This window comes from Nicotiana tabacum, chromosome 16 (assembly GCF_000715075.1).
Source record: "Nicotiana tabacum cultivar K326 chromosome 16, ASM71507v2, whole genome shotgun sequence".
NCBI classification, from domain to species: Eukaryota; Viridiplantae; Streptophyta; class Magnoliopsida; order Solanales; family Solanaceae; genus Nicotiana; species Nicotiana tabacum.
In genome coordinates, this window is record NC_134095.1 from 132938931 (window position 1) to 132952500 (window position 13570).

Genomic DNA, 13570 nt, shown 5'->3' on the forward strand with positions numbered 1-13570 from the left:
TATACGCGCTAAAAATGATCTTATATAAATAGCCAGTCATATTCATTATTTTTTTCTTCTAGCTATATATATAAATTATATATAATACGTAAATTATACACAATTATTTTCAGTTTAAATAGTTGGATAGATGGGTTAATTCTTCTAGGGGTGGGCATAATACCGACCGAACCGAAATAATCGGGCGAACCATGAATTTCGATTTTTCGATTTCGGTTTAATTAATTTTCGATCGGTGCACGGTTTTAAAATTATTAATTTTCGATTTTTCGGTGCGGTTTACGGTTTTTGTATTTCGGTTTTCGGTTAAACCGAAAAACGAATTACAGTCACTTTGCACGTTCACTGTTGTCACTGTTGTCACTGTTGTCTTTTCCTTCTTTTGTATCAAAAGCTTCTTGGGACAAACTAAAAAATGACAGTGCATCATATAAAGTGTGGGAGTAATGCATTTTAAACTTCCATACTAATGAACAGAATGCAACTTCTAAGTTTTAGAGCTTAAACCAGTCAGTACTCAGTAATATATGAATGAGATGTAGTTTCCATGGATATAGAATGCAATCACACTACAAAAAAATCGAATCCAACAAGTAGAAGATAAGAAAATAGACAGTGGTCTTCATTCATTGTTTCATTTGTATTCACAAAAACCAACATAAACCCCTAGTCCCCTACCAACTATTCTAAAAAGAAAATAGCAAAACCAAAAATCCTATTCTAAAACAAAGCACAGCTACTATGAAACCATGTTTAGACCCATTTATCAATTTATTAATACTGTACGTGAGATTATGGAAAAAACAAGAGCAAAGGAAATAAAACTAGAATAATGTTTGGCGCACTCTAAGGTCGATTTGTCTCGTCTTGATTTCCAAAGGGCGCAGACATTTGTTAATCTTTTCGAGTTTTCTTCGTCATTTCTCACTGCCAATTGTATCAAATATTTATATATTAAGCAAGAGGAATAGAAAAAGAGTGAACTTGAATCTGCAGAAATCCAATGTTGCTTTAATTCCTTGAACAACAAGAAGTTCATCTTCATTAATGTCGCAGATGACTTTCGCATATTTAGTCAAGTGGAGGAAGTCTACAACCGTTTGAACCCGAAAATATAATCCCGAAATAATTTAACCGAACTTTAAAAAAATCACACCAACTTGTATTGGTTTGATTTGATTATTAATATTACAAAATCGAAGAGGGATAAAGCGAACGGTATTTTTATTCGACCGATGCGCAACCCTAAATTCTTCTACAAAAACAAACAATAAAAATCCCCAAATTTTAACCATTTTGACAGCACTAATTGTCATTATCCTCTCTCTGTTTATATTTTCTCCTGCTTTCCTTCTCTAAGAAGCTCGCTCTCGCTCTCGCTCTCGTTTGATTCCGACCAAGTTTTTCAAGGTACGATCTTCTTCTCTTTCTTATTTCTTCATCGATTTTTTCCCGTTTTCTTATTGCTTTACTATTAGTATTCCTCTGTGTGATGTCTATCCGCTCATCCTTGATGATTTGGTTTAGATCTGTTAATTTCGATTTGATCTATCTGATACTGATACATGAAAATTCAAAGATTTATTTGTTTCTCTAATACATGAGAAGTCAATTTTAATATAAATATATAAAATTAGTAGTTTGATTTTGTTTGGTTATAAGCAAATGGTAAAATGGGTGGAATGAAGTGACCAGTTGGTCAGAGAAGTGATGGCCTCAAAAAGGCTGCAACTGAACGTGTAAGACGGAAATTCAACTGGGTTTAGTGTTAAAAATAGTTATATTGGGACTTCACATTGAAAATCAGCACTCTATAAGGAGTACTTTTTAACCTTTGGAAAATCATTTGCAGTTTTTGTGAAGAGGATATAGAAATGGTTCGAGAAGTATCAGAGAGCTGTGTGGAGAGTTTACTGACAGAGATCGTGTCTTCCTACTGCAATGGCTTCTATGCCGACAAACCTGAGCTCGCAGCCCGCCGCATCGAAGCCATCGGTTTTCAGGTCGGCCACCAACTTTCCGAGAGGTGACCAATTTCCTATTACTAAATTATTTTTGTGAATTTACTGAAGATTCAAGTGAACAATAATCTCCCTATAGATTACATCATGTGTATTTACTAGTACTACTTTTGGATGTGCTTTTTGGGAATAAAATTCTTCAAATTACTTTGAGATAGTTTGCAAGAGTTATGACATTTTCAAGTATCTAAATTCTAATACCCCAGCTGATTAACCGGTCTTTCACTGTATAAGGTATTACATATAGGACACCGGAGATTGTTAAAAGATAAAGACCAAATCTGTATTGTCACAGTGCATTGCAAGAAAAGATGACTGCTGCTTTCCTCTGCACTGTTGCATAATTAGCACCTGCTACATATTCAAAAACCACTTTTCTGAAGGCTGCCTTGAGTGAGACATGCGTCATGTGCCACTAGCCACAAAAAAACAATTTTGATTTTATAGGGTGCTTTCATCGTCCATAGCTCCTTCCAAGACCAACTTTCATTGCTGCCTCCTTCCTTGTTGAGTTCCCTATAGCATGAATCAACAAAGTATTGTCCATTTGTCTGCCATACAATAGTGTTTGGAGCTTCTACATTTAGAGCCATCTTGTCTAAATCATTCAACAGTAAAGCCAATCTAGGAACTTCCCAATCAAAGCAATTTCTATGAAAAGCTAAGCACCAATCGTTCACATTCTAGCAATTAAAAAAAGGGCAGCCCGGTGCACTAAGCTCCCGCTATGCGCGGGGTCCGGGGTCCGGTGCAAAGTTCTATTGTACGCAGCCTTATTTCTGCAAGAGGCTGTTTCCACAGCTCGAATCCGTGACCTCATGGTCACATTGCGGCAACTTTACCAGTTACGCCAAGGCTCCCCTTCCCAGCAATTAGAAACTGAAATATTAGAATTCAAAACGATCCAATGAAGATCAGGATATTGAGTTATTAGAGGGCATGTCCTATCCAAATATCTTGCCAAAACCTTGTGTGTCTGCCAATACCAACCTTTAACTCTGTGCTGACAACAAAGGTTGGCCATAAGGTGTATATGTGCTTCCATAGACCTATACCATGGGAAAAATTAACAGGACATGTGAATCAGATGTCTTGTTCCCCTTATTTATCAAATATAGCCCTCTGCATAAGCTCCCATCTTCTTTTCCATACCTCCAAAACCACTTCATTAGTAAACTATTGTTGTGTGCCTACTAATTTCTGCTGCCAAGTCCACCTCTTTTTTTTATACAACATCACCGTGTCCCACTTCACCAGATGTAAGGCTTGCTTTTCTCTATTACCTCCCCACAAAAATCCTCCTGATCCTGTCCAGGATTTTCTTTACACTAATTGGCATTAGAAATAAGGACAATAGATATGTAGGGAGAGAATCAAGAACACTATTGATGAGCACCATCCTGCCCCCTAGAGATAAGTATTGTCTTTTCCACATAGCAAGCCTTTTTTCACATCTCTCTTCAATCTTTTGCCACACCTGCTTTGCCTTGTACCTAGCCCCTAAAGGTATTCCCAAGTATTCTGTCACCTCGAACAAATTCACTTTCTTATGCCGGATTGTCATAATTTTCCTTTTCTAGATTTCTTGATGATTTATTCCATATTCTAGACCGTTTAAATCACCTTCTTGCTTCTTGTTTTTATTTTTCTATTTTTGCTTCTTATTTAATCGCTATCACCTTGCTACCAATCATTAATTTGTAGCATTAATTTGTGATGCAACCCCTTAAGAGATTTGGAAGAGCTTATAGTAGTAGAAAATGAATTTGGTTGAAGTTTTCTTCTCGCTTTCTGTGTTTATCTTTTATCTTTAGATTATTTTTGTATCTTTTTTAGATTCTGTATGTCTTTATCATTCCCTTGATTAGATTCTATCTTTTACATTGGCCCTTGCTCTTAACTTATCTCTTAATTAGAGACAAAGTTTTCATAGCTTTAGGCATTTAGCTTGTGCAGCGCTCCCGGTCCTATAAGCATTAATTTGGCACACTTGATTTGTTGGATAATATTTAATGGATTGATCCCTCTCTCGTTCTCTCTTATTCTTCGGTGTCATTCTCCTATCTTTCTCTATGCATTTCTTTTCCGGTGCTACGTCAATCTTAATATTAGAGTTCACGTTTTTGATTCCTGACAAACTATTGCACCTATTAGTACCTTATCAATTATAAAGATACCCATCAATCTACAAATAATCAATCCGCCATTCACAAATTTCAAGCAAATACTGCAATAAGGAGACTTGATCTTTCATACATCACTCTCAATTTCGATTAATTATGAAATTTGGAGACATTACTAGGGTTCTGATAGATACTACTATAATGGATATTTGACTTCCCCCTCATTGCACTTGTTTTTTCATTTTATACTTTGTGATTTTGTACAGGTGGTCAGCTAAATTTTTCTTTCTTTTTCTGAAAAATGAGAAAGGAACTTGTTCCTAGACAATGAGATCCTTTCGTGCACAAAGAAAAGACAAAAAGATTTCCACTAGAGCAGTTTTTACATTAATAAGTTCTGTTCTTTCTATATGCTTACTTGCTTAGATGTAGGCTGAAATTCTAGGCTCCATCTTTCATGTTTGTCATTTCTTTTGCTTTCATTGGATCTACAGACTTTGGCTTGCCTCCAAGTTGCAACCTCTGAGTCCGTTCTTGCAGTGAGTTCTAGTTTGAAGTGTAATGTAGTCTCCGGATTGTGTACTTAACAATTTTCTTCTGGAATGTGACTTTTAGTTAAGAATATCTATCACTCCTATCTTGATCTCTGTATGATTATACACTGATACCAAGTTGGATCTTTTATAAAAATAATTATAAGTCGGATCATGTCCTAGCTTTCATGTTTCACTTTCTGCTGACCTTGATATAATTATTTTTGGCAGGTATACTATGGATAGGCCCCGGTTCACCGATCATTTAGAGGCAATCAAATTTATATGCAAGGACTTCTGGTCTGAGGTCTTCAAGAAGCAAATAGACAACCTGAAGACAAATCACAGAGTAAGTTTAAGTTTCCACATCAATCACAGAATAAGTTAAGAGAGTTTATTTCATTGCTGCTTAAGCAATAGTGATCTCTAACTTCTGCTCCTGTTAGGGAACCTTTGTGTTGCAAGACAATCGTTTTCGTTGGCTGTCGCGGATGTCAGTTGATCCTTCTATTGAAACTCTTGGTTCTATTCAAGACCCTTCAGCCATGGCTGAAAACAAAGCAGCACAAGCCATAGGAATGCATCTCTATTTTCCATGTGGAATCATAAGGGGAGCACTTTCAAACCTTGGAATTCCTTGTGCAGTTTCTGCAGATATATCTAATCTTCCTGCCTGTAAGTCTTCTCATTTTGGGTTTTATCTTGCTAATTCTCTAAAATGAAGAGGAAGCCAAGAGCTCCATTTGTACAATTTCCGTGTTCATTTGAAAAAGTCGGTGGGGCACTAAATCCCCTATCTGATTGGTGATTTTGTAATTGTTTACTTTTGCCTACAAGCACACATATTGGGCACCACGAGTACCAAGTTCAAGAGACTTTTAAAGGTCATACTTTTGTTATTAATTGGATAGAGATATCTAGAGGCCATTTCACATCATCATCCTGACCTTTTGGGAAAAAGCCTTAATTGAAGACTGGATGGTGATAGATAAACTACAAGGTAGATTTAAGTTTGTTCGCTACTCTCTGTGTCGAAAAATGATTAGAAAGTTTTCAGCGGGTAACTGACACATCGACTTGTGTGGGCATGCAAAATATATCTTGTTTGAATTAGTTTGTACATAATCTTAAACTAGTATATGCACCCTTTGTTTCCATTGAATATCAGTTATTACGTTATTTCACAAAATCCATCCCACTATCTCTGAAAAGGGCATATTATCTTTACATAAAAGTACAAATGACTAAGAAAATCTTCATCATCTTTACCATTTTTTAAAGTCAAATTTGCTGAAAACGCGTTTTTTTCCCACATGTTCCTGTTGCATGTAGGATTTGCTCTTACTGATGTGCTTACTGATGTTACAGGTTCATTTGTCATACGAATAAAGGCATGATGTGCTTTTGCAAGAAGAGTGAATTATCCTCAGGTTTCGGCAGCTACTTTCTGTTCTTAATATGTTCAAAGTCTCTCACCTGAATCTCCTATTTTCTGTTACGACTCTAAAGAGCTAGAGTTTTTCAAAGACATGGAGGGTTGTATAGGTATTCTGAGTACAAACTTTCTTCTGCACGATACCACAAACTTCTACATGGACTCCCTCTCACCAGCAAACTTCTTGATATAAATTATCTTCAAATCAGCTGATAATATGCATTAACAATTTCATGAATTTAGAACTGGAAAAAACCAGAACAAGAATGAGTGTCGGCTACGACTACAATCTAGCAATTCACTTGAAAATTTTTACGAGGTCAATTATGGTGGAGACAGTTAGAGAGACTCTACGTGTGGCGCTTTTTGTCTTCGTTCTTGTTCTTCGGCAAAACATGTAACCCGTGTTAGCTCTAATCTTTTTTCATAACTTTTTTTTTTCCTTATCTTGATATTTGTAAAATTGTGAAGTCAAACTCTACTAATAATGTCATAAATCCAGCATTTTTAGCAATTGGGGTGGACAAATCGAATGAGAGCTTGGATAATTCCATAATTAGTATATATATATATATCAATGATTTAAAGCAAGAAAAGACACAAAAGTGTCAAAGTGTTGAAATAAGAAAGCATTGTTTCTTGACTATCTTTAACAATTTCTCCACTGGAGAAAGGGGCATAAATTCCATCCGGCAAGTGATAATATATGAAGGCAAGAACCCATATGCGAACAAACAAGATTGGATCATAGACAATTTAGGGGAAACAAAACTGATTTTTTTTTTTTACTTAAGAACTACTGATACAAGTGGAAACATTCATATAATCGAGATTGATAGAATAAAAATACAATGAGCTACGGAATAATGACATTGTCCAAACAACCTAAACATAACAAGAAAAAGGAACATCACAAATTGTAAAAAAAAGTGCCATCAAACATCGTCAATTTGTATCAACAATGTTCCACCAAACCATACATCAAAAGAAAGTAAGGACATTACTTATAAATGAAAAAAGAAAAAGTTGCAAGACTTCTAGTGCAACAGGCCACAAATTGAAGTACAACCTAAAGTGCAGAAACGAAGTAGCAAGAAAGCAGCAACAACTGCACATTTGCTTAAGATTATACCATTAGTTTGACTGGAAATGAAGAGAAGGCTGCAGTCTTGCAGCCTCATTACTCCAATGCTAAGTGAAGACTTTGAAATCACATCTGTGTCCATTATCAAGTCGTGTATCTCTGATTTCCCTGGCCGAGTCGGTAATAGATTCACTGCATGACTTCACCTCAATGTATTTGCATATTACCCGAGTCCTCGAAACAATAAAGGATTTCTTTGAGATATAAACATCTAGCCAAAACCAATTGCTCAAGGCAAGAAAAGGCTTCATCAGACACTCCCCATTTCGAGAGTTCGAGATTTCCAAGTTTTAAGAATTTGAGCTGAGGGAACTCAATCTCTCACTTCCCATTCATCCAAATCAAAGTCAACTTGCTGCAGTTTAAGTACCTCAAGGGTGAGAAGGTAAGCAATGGTTGAAATTCCATCTACTGGCAAAGGAAATTTACATAATGTTAATTTCTTGAAATTCATTGGAAAGTTTAATCTTGACGGACCTATAGTTGGAATATTGATGAAGACCACCTTTAGTGTTTCAGGTTAGGAGTAATTTTCATGGGTGATCATTCAACTTTGGGTTTATTACGTAAAAGTTATTTTGTAAAAGTTATTTTTCTTCTTTTTGTTACATAACACCTTGTTTGGATGGTTGTTACTCATTGTATCGTATCATATTGTTACTTTAAATACAATGTTTGTTTTGATTGTTACTTAAATTTTATTGTATCGTATCGTTAAATCCATCGTTACATAACGATGAAATGTGCCACTTTATGTAACGACCGATTTGGTTGGTCGCGTCGTTACCTTGTCTTTTCTCTCGATCTCACCCTTTGTTATTATTAAATTATTTTATTTTATCATGTATCCTACTTTTTTATATAGTAATTTTACTTTGTATCATAATTTTTCTTTATAATATTGCAAGTTTATTCTTCATATTGCTGGTGCGTGATATCATGAAACGATGGCAAACGACACAATCTATCCAATCATTGTATTTATCAAACGATACAATACAATACAATACAATACAGTACGATACGATACATTATGAAACGATGCGTAACAACCATCCAAACAAGCTATAAAAAGCATTCATCGTTATGTTCATTACTCAAAAGTCATTTTTCTTTCTTTTGTTACACAAAAATCATCTTACTTTGCTCTATTTACACAATGGTCAGATTTTATAATATTTTTACTTGAAAAGTCTATTATGCTTTATAAATCCTCTCATTTATGTAACACCTTCTATATTATATACTATATAATGTATTTTTACCTAGATATTTTACTTATAATTAAATAACTTTATATTATTTTTATAATATATCCATATATTTAATTTTTCCATGACACTCAATTTGTTTAATCATAATCAAACATGAACATATTTTATATATTAAAACAATAAAAAATATTTAGTTTTTAATATTTATTTGAAATAATGAAAATAGTTTTGTTGAACAAATGATAGTATTTTTATAGTTAATAAGAATCTTAGAAAAAGTTTCAAAGACATTTGTGTTTAATATTAAGCTTTTTAAAGTTTTTTTTGTTAATATTATTTATTTGAAAATATTAATCCGATGTGTTATTGTGCAAAATGTAAGTATTTTATTTATTAAATTAATGGGTATGACTTGGTTGATAAATCAGTGAGCTTTGATTTTATAATTTTCATTAAAAATAGTTCATTAAGCATAGTTAAGAACGTGGACTTGAGATCTAGATTTGTTCACGGTAATGTTACCGACAAATTTAATAATGCTACTTATATATCTTGAAAATTAATATAAAGATAAAAATAAATGTACGGATATATTATAAAATAATAAATAGGATAATATTAAGTTATTTTAATTATTATATAATACCTGGGTAAAATAAATTATATAACACATAATATAGAAGGTGTTGTATAAATGAGAGGATTTATAATTTCAAGAGCATAACAGACTTTTCAGGTGAAAGGTTTATAAAATCTGGTCAAAGTGACTATTGTGATAACTAGAGCATAATAAAATGATTTTTGTGTAACAAATAAAAGAAAAGTGACTTTTGAGTAAGACACACAAAATTAAATGACTTTTATGTGACAGTAGAAAGAAAAAATGACTTTTTGATAATAAAAACAAAGTTGAATGACCACCTATGAAATTTATTCCAAGTTGAGATAATGAGTCCAATACAGGGAACTGATATTCATTCTTTCTCCAACCCCATGAATCGGCAAATATACAAATTAACTTTTGAAGATTGGGCGTTTTGCTTACTATCCTCTCTATATCTTCGGCACAAGACAAATACACCGATGAAAATGTTGCCAAAATTTACAATTTTGAAGGGCTTCCACCAAGGAATTCCTGTGCTCCTTGCAAATTAAAGATAGCCATGTTACTAATGCGTACATGTCTCGACTTTACCAGCTTCCAAAAAGTAAGGCAGTAATACTCGTCCTCCGATTCCTCTCACTAGAAATGTTTGAAGATTCCAGAGATTATTTATTGAAGATGGGACAGAATCCACACCAGTTTGAACAACAAAGTACCTTAAATGATTAATAAACCTCTCGGCTATCCGTAACGTCGTTATCTTCGAGACTATAAAATCTCCCTGTCCTCTAGAAATGCTCCAAAGTATAAAAAGCATGGTTTAAGCTTACAAGGTAAGTTACTATAGCTTAGTTGTACTATATCCTTTGCGCCACTACGGATGTGTGCAACTAAACTTTCTTCCATTTCTTTCCAACATTGTTTTTCCTATACTTTTCGCCTTTCTACTCTAAGGCATCAGCTATCATATTTGCCTTCCTCGGATGATAGAAGATAACAATATCATAAGGATACAAGATAGTAATATCTTGTCTTTCAACAACTCCAATCACTAGGCTGCCTCAATTTCATCTCTTTCTTGCTAAGAATACCAGCCACTAAAACAAGGGAAAATGGTAGCCCATTACATTTCATTACTATTTCTTGACCAACTTGCCTTAGCTCTATAGGACATATTCTTTTCCCAAATACCTTTATCTGTAATAACACCCAACTTTCTTCATTATCAAATCGACGTAGTTTATGGGGAAGAATAACATGTTTAGCATAATCAGCAACTTTCTGAAGTCTGGTGGTCAGAATGATTCTACTACCATTTCTAGCATCAGGAAAGCATAACCTTAAATCATCCCATGCATTTACTTCCCACAAATCGTCAATGATTAAAAGATATCTCCTTGCCAATAAAGTTTTCCGTAGTCTATCAGCTAAATCATCCTCACCTTCTTCACTGAGAACAGCATCCATAGCACCTCTCAGAATTGAAAGTCGCAAGTCTCTCCTCGGAAATTGAAATGAGAGACAATCCTGGCCTGATTTCAGCTAAAACAAGTAGTTCTTGGTTCTGATCTTCCTTGTCCTTGCTTCTGTCATACAATGAGTAAACGACAAATGCAGCATCAACGACCACAGTCTCTATTTTCTTGAAGAAAGTGATCCTCATATCATCGAGAAAGTTGCTAATCAGTGGCAACTCAATGAGAATAGCTCTCAACATGTTGAGCTGCTAGGAAAGGGTCTCTGTTAGAACCGTAGTCAAGGGAAAAATTTAGAAAGAGTATCAAGAATCGAACTGCATCTTCAATTGAGGACATGTGAGGAGTGTCCGATAACCTCAAAATTTCCAGCTCGTCAATGTAGATTTCACGGACCCGTGGCTCAAAAGGTTTTATCCTTGAAAATATATGCTCACTGAATCATCAGACAGCTTACTAAGACGGACAATCAGCAGATCCTTAAGCTTCTGTACAACGTCGTCTATGAATTCTGCCACGCGCTGATAGGTCAGCGGACAGGAAATTGGTATTTCTAGACATGAATAATAAGCTCTAATATTAGGCCTGGAAAACCGAATCGTCTCTAGCACATCAGATGTGACGGAGTCAAACTCAGGAGGGATGACTGTTTTACACCAGATGAGATAGTAAAGACGGACGAGTCCTAGTTTTTCTATCAAGGTTTTGATGTTTCTTTGCAGGGCTTGACGCTTCTTTCGATTCTGAATGTACTCAAAAACCATAGCTCTGTTTTAATGGTATCTAGTCTATCCTTCTTGGGACCTATCAAGTTGTGTTCATTTTCAATCCTTTGCAGAATACTTAGCGGATCACTAACACGAATAGGTTCGAGTGACATATTTCTTTGCAACTCTTTTGTTATCGATATTGTTCTTTAACTGCAAATGCAAGGAAAAGAAGCGGCTTTAGCTTCAGAAGTTGACAAGATAATTACACTAAAAATAGCATTGCAAATATATTAAATAATGTCTGAAAGCACAATCATCGTACTAGAGTCCTTTTATAATTCAAAAACATATTTCTTTCGCGTTATTTTAACGATCTATTAGGACCTGACTGGTCGTATTGAGAATTAGCGTCCCGTTCGATGGCTTAGGTCTCGAGCAACTTCATATCGTGTATTATGGTTTGTGTGTGCGGTCGAGTTCGGTTTTCGGATATTTCGGGATTGGTTTAGAAGGATAATTCTTGTTTTGGATGTTTAAGTGGTAAGAGTTGACCGGAGTTTGACATTAGTGTAGACGACTCCGAAATAGCATTTGATGATTCCAATAGCTTCATAGGGTGATTTTGGATTTAGGCGTGTGTCCGGATTTGGATTTGGAGGTCTGTAGGATAATTTGAAGCATTTTGGCAAAAATTGGAAAGTTGAAGTTTTGAAAGGTTAAGAGGTTTGACCGGGAGTTGACTTTGTTGATATCGGGCTCGGACTTCGATTCCGAGACTTGGATTAGCTCCATTTTGTCATTTGAGACTTGCATGCAAAATTTAACGTCATTCCAGGTTGATTTGATATGTTTCGGCACGAGTTTTGGAAGTTGAAAGGTTTGGAAATTCATAAGTTCGATTCGAGGTGCGATTCATAGTTTCAACATTGTTTGATGTGATTTGAGACCTCTAGGAGGTTTGCGTTATGTTATGGAACTTGTTGGTATGTTTCGACGGGGTCCCCAGGGCCTTGGGTGTGTTTCGGATGGGCTACATGCCATTTCCTCCTCTTTTGGAATGCTGTTTGCTGGTGTCTGATGTCCTTCTATGCGATCACGTAGGTACAGCCGCGACCGCGAAGGCTATTTTGGTGACTGGACATTTTTCATCTTCACATTCGCACGACTATGCCCACAATCGCGTGCGTATGGGTATTGCTACTTCGCATTCGCATTTGACCTTCCACATTCGCGTAATGCCTTTTTTTGGGCAATGATATTTGTTCATCGCGATCGCACCCCTTCTCTCGCGTCGCGAAGTGTATTCTTAGCAGCTGACAATTTCTTCTTCGCAATCGCATATGTATTTCCACGATTGCGATGTATGTTACCTGGGTAGCAGATATTAATTTCCAAAATCCAGGGTTTTGTTCCTTTTTTTCTTCTTTTGAGCTACGAACCTCGGATTTGAGCGATTTTTGAGGGGTTCTTCATGTATTCGATTGGGGTAAGTGTTCTTTATCCAAAATAATTTTTCATGATTCCATATTTATTTTTATCGTTTAATTAGTGGTTTGAGGTGGGGAAAATGAGGATTTTAATAAAAACTTTCAAGAATATAAAATGAGGATTTGAAGGGTGATTCGATATCAGAATTTAATAATTTTAGTATGGTTGGACTCGTATCGGAATGAGTATTTGGATTTTATGAATTTTATCGGGTTCCGAGATGCGAGCCATGAGGTTGACTTTTGGATTGACTTTTTAGTTTTAACTAAAGATCGAAGTTTTTGGCTAGATTTGAGCCGTCCAGAGGTTGTTTCACTTCATTTTAGAGTATCGGTCTAGCTTCTTTGAGGTAAGTATCTTGCCTAACTTTGTGTGGGGGAACTACCCCTTTGGATTTGAGTTATTTGTGCTAATTGTGTCATGTGAAGGTCGTGTATGCGAGGTGACGAGTACATGCTCAGGCTTAATTATAGAAATTTGATCGTTTAGGGCTCTTAGGCTCTTATGTTTATTAAATATGAAGTTGTTTTATCATGTTAAACCCTCCATTTACTGAATTCATCCCTACATGTCTTATTTTGAATTAATTAGTTCATGTTCTACCCTTATTGCCAAGTAAACTCTTATGTGCCTTAACTGAAGTTGTTGCCTCTTTTATTGCCATGCTATCTTTTCCCAAATTGCTTAACCTTAATTAAAGTTATTATTATCTCTTCCGAAGTTTCTTAATCCTTAATTGAAGCTATTATTATATTTTTCAAAATTGCTTAACCTTGATTGAAGTTATTATTATCTCTTCAGAAATTGTTTAACCTTAATTGAA

At 35.2% G+C, this 13570-nt stretch overlaps 1 protein-coding gene and 1 pseudogene across 2 annotated transcripts; one reads left to right on the forward strand and one right to left on the reverse strand.

The window, feature by feature from the left end:
- Positions 1-848: 848 nt before the first annotated feature.
- On the forward strand, positions 849-6270 carry LOC107770517 (uncharacterized). 2 transcript variants are annotated; one of them, XM_016589836.2, is made up of 5 exons: positions 849-1410; positions 1853-2026; positions 4909-5026; positions 5124-5352; positions 6046-6270. In XM_016589836.2, the coding sequence occupies exons 2-5, from the start codon at positions 1875-1877 to the stop codon at positions 6072-6074; spliced, it is 528 nt and encodes a 175-aa protein (XP_016445322.1). In that variant the 5' UTR covers positions 849-1410; positions 1853-1874; the 3' UTR covers positions 6075-6270. The 2 variants fall into 2 exon arrangements, with proteins under 2 accessions (XP_016445322.1, XP_016445323.1); XM_016589837.2 differs by lacking the exon at positions 849-1410 and having other exon boundaries at positions 1864-2003.
- Positions 6271-7303: 1033 nt separating this feature from the next.
- Positions 7304-11313, reverse strand: LOC142170414 (putative late blight resistance protein homolog R1B-16; annotated as a pseudogene).
- Positions 11314-13570: the final 2257 nt, after the last annotated feature.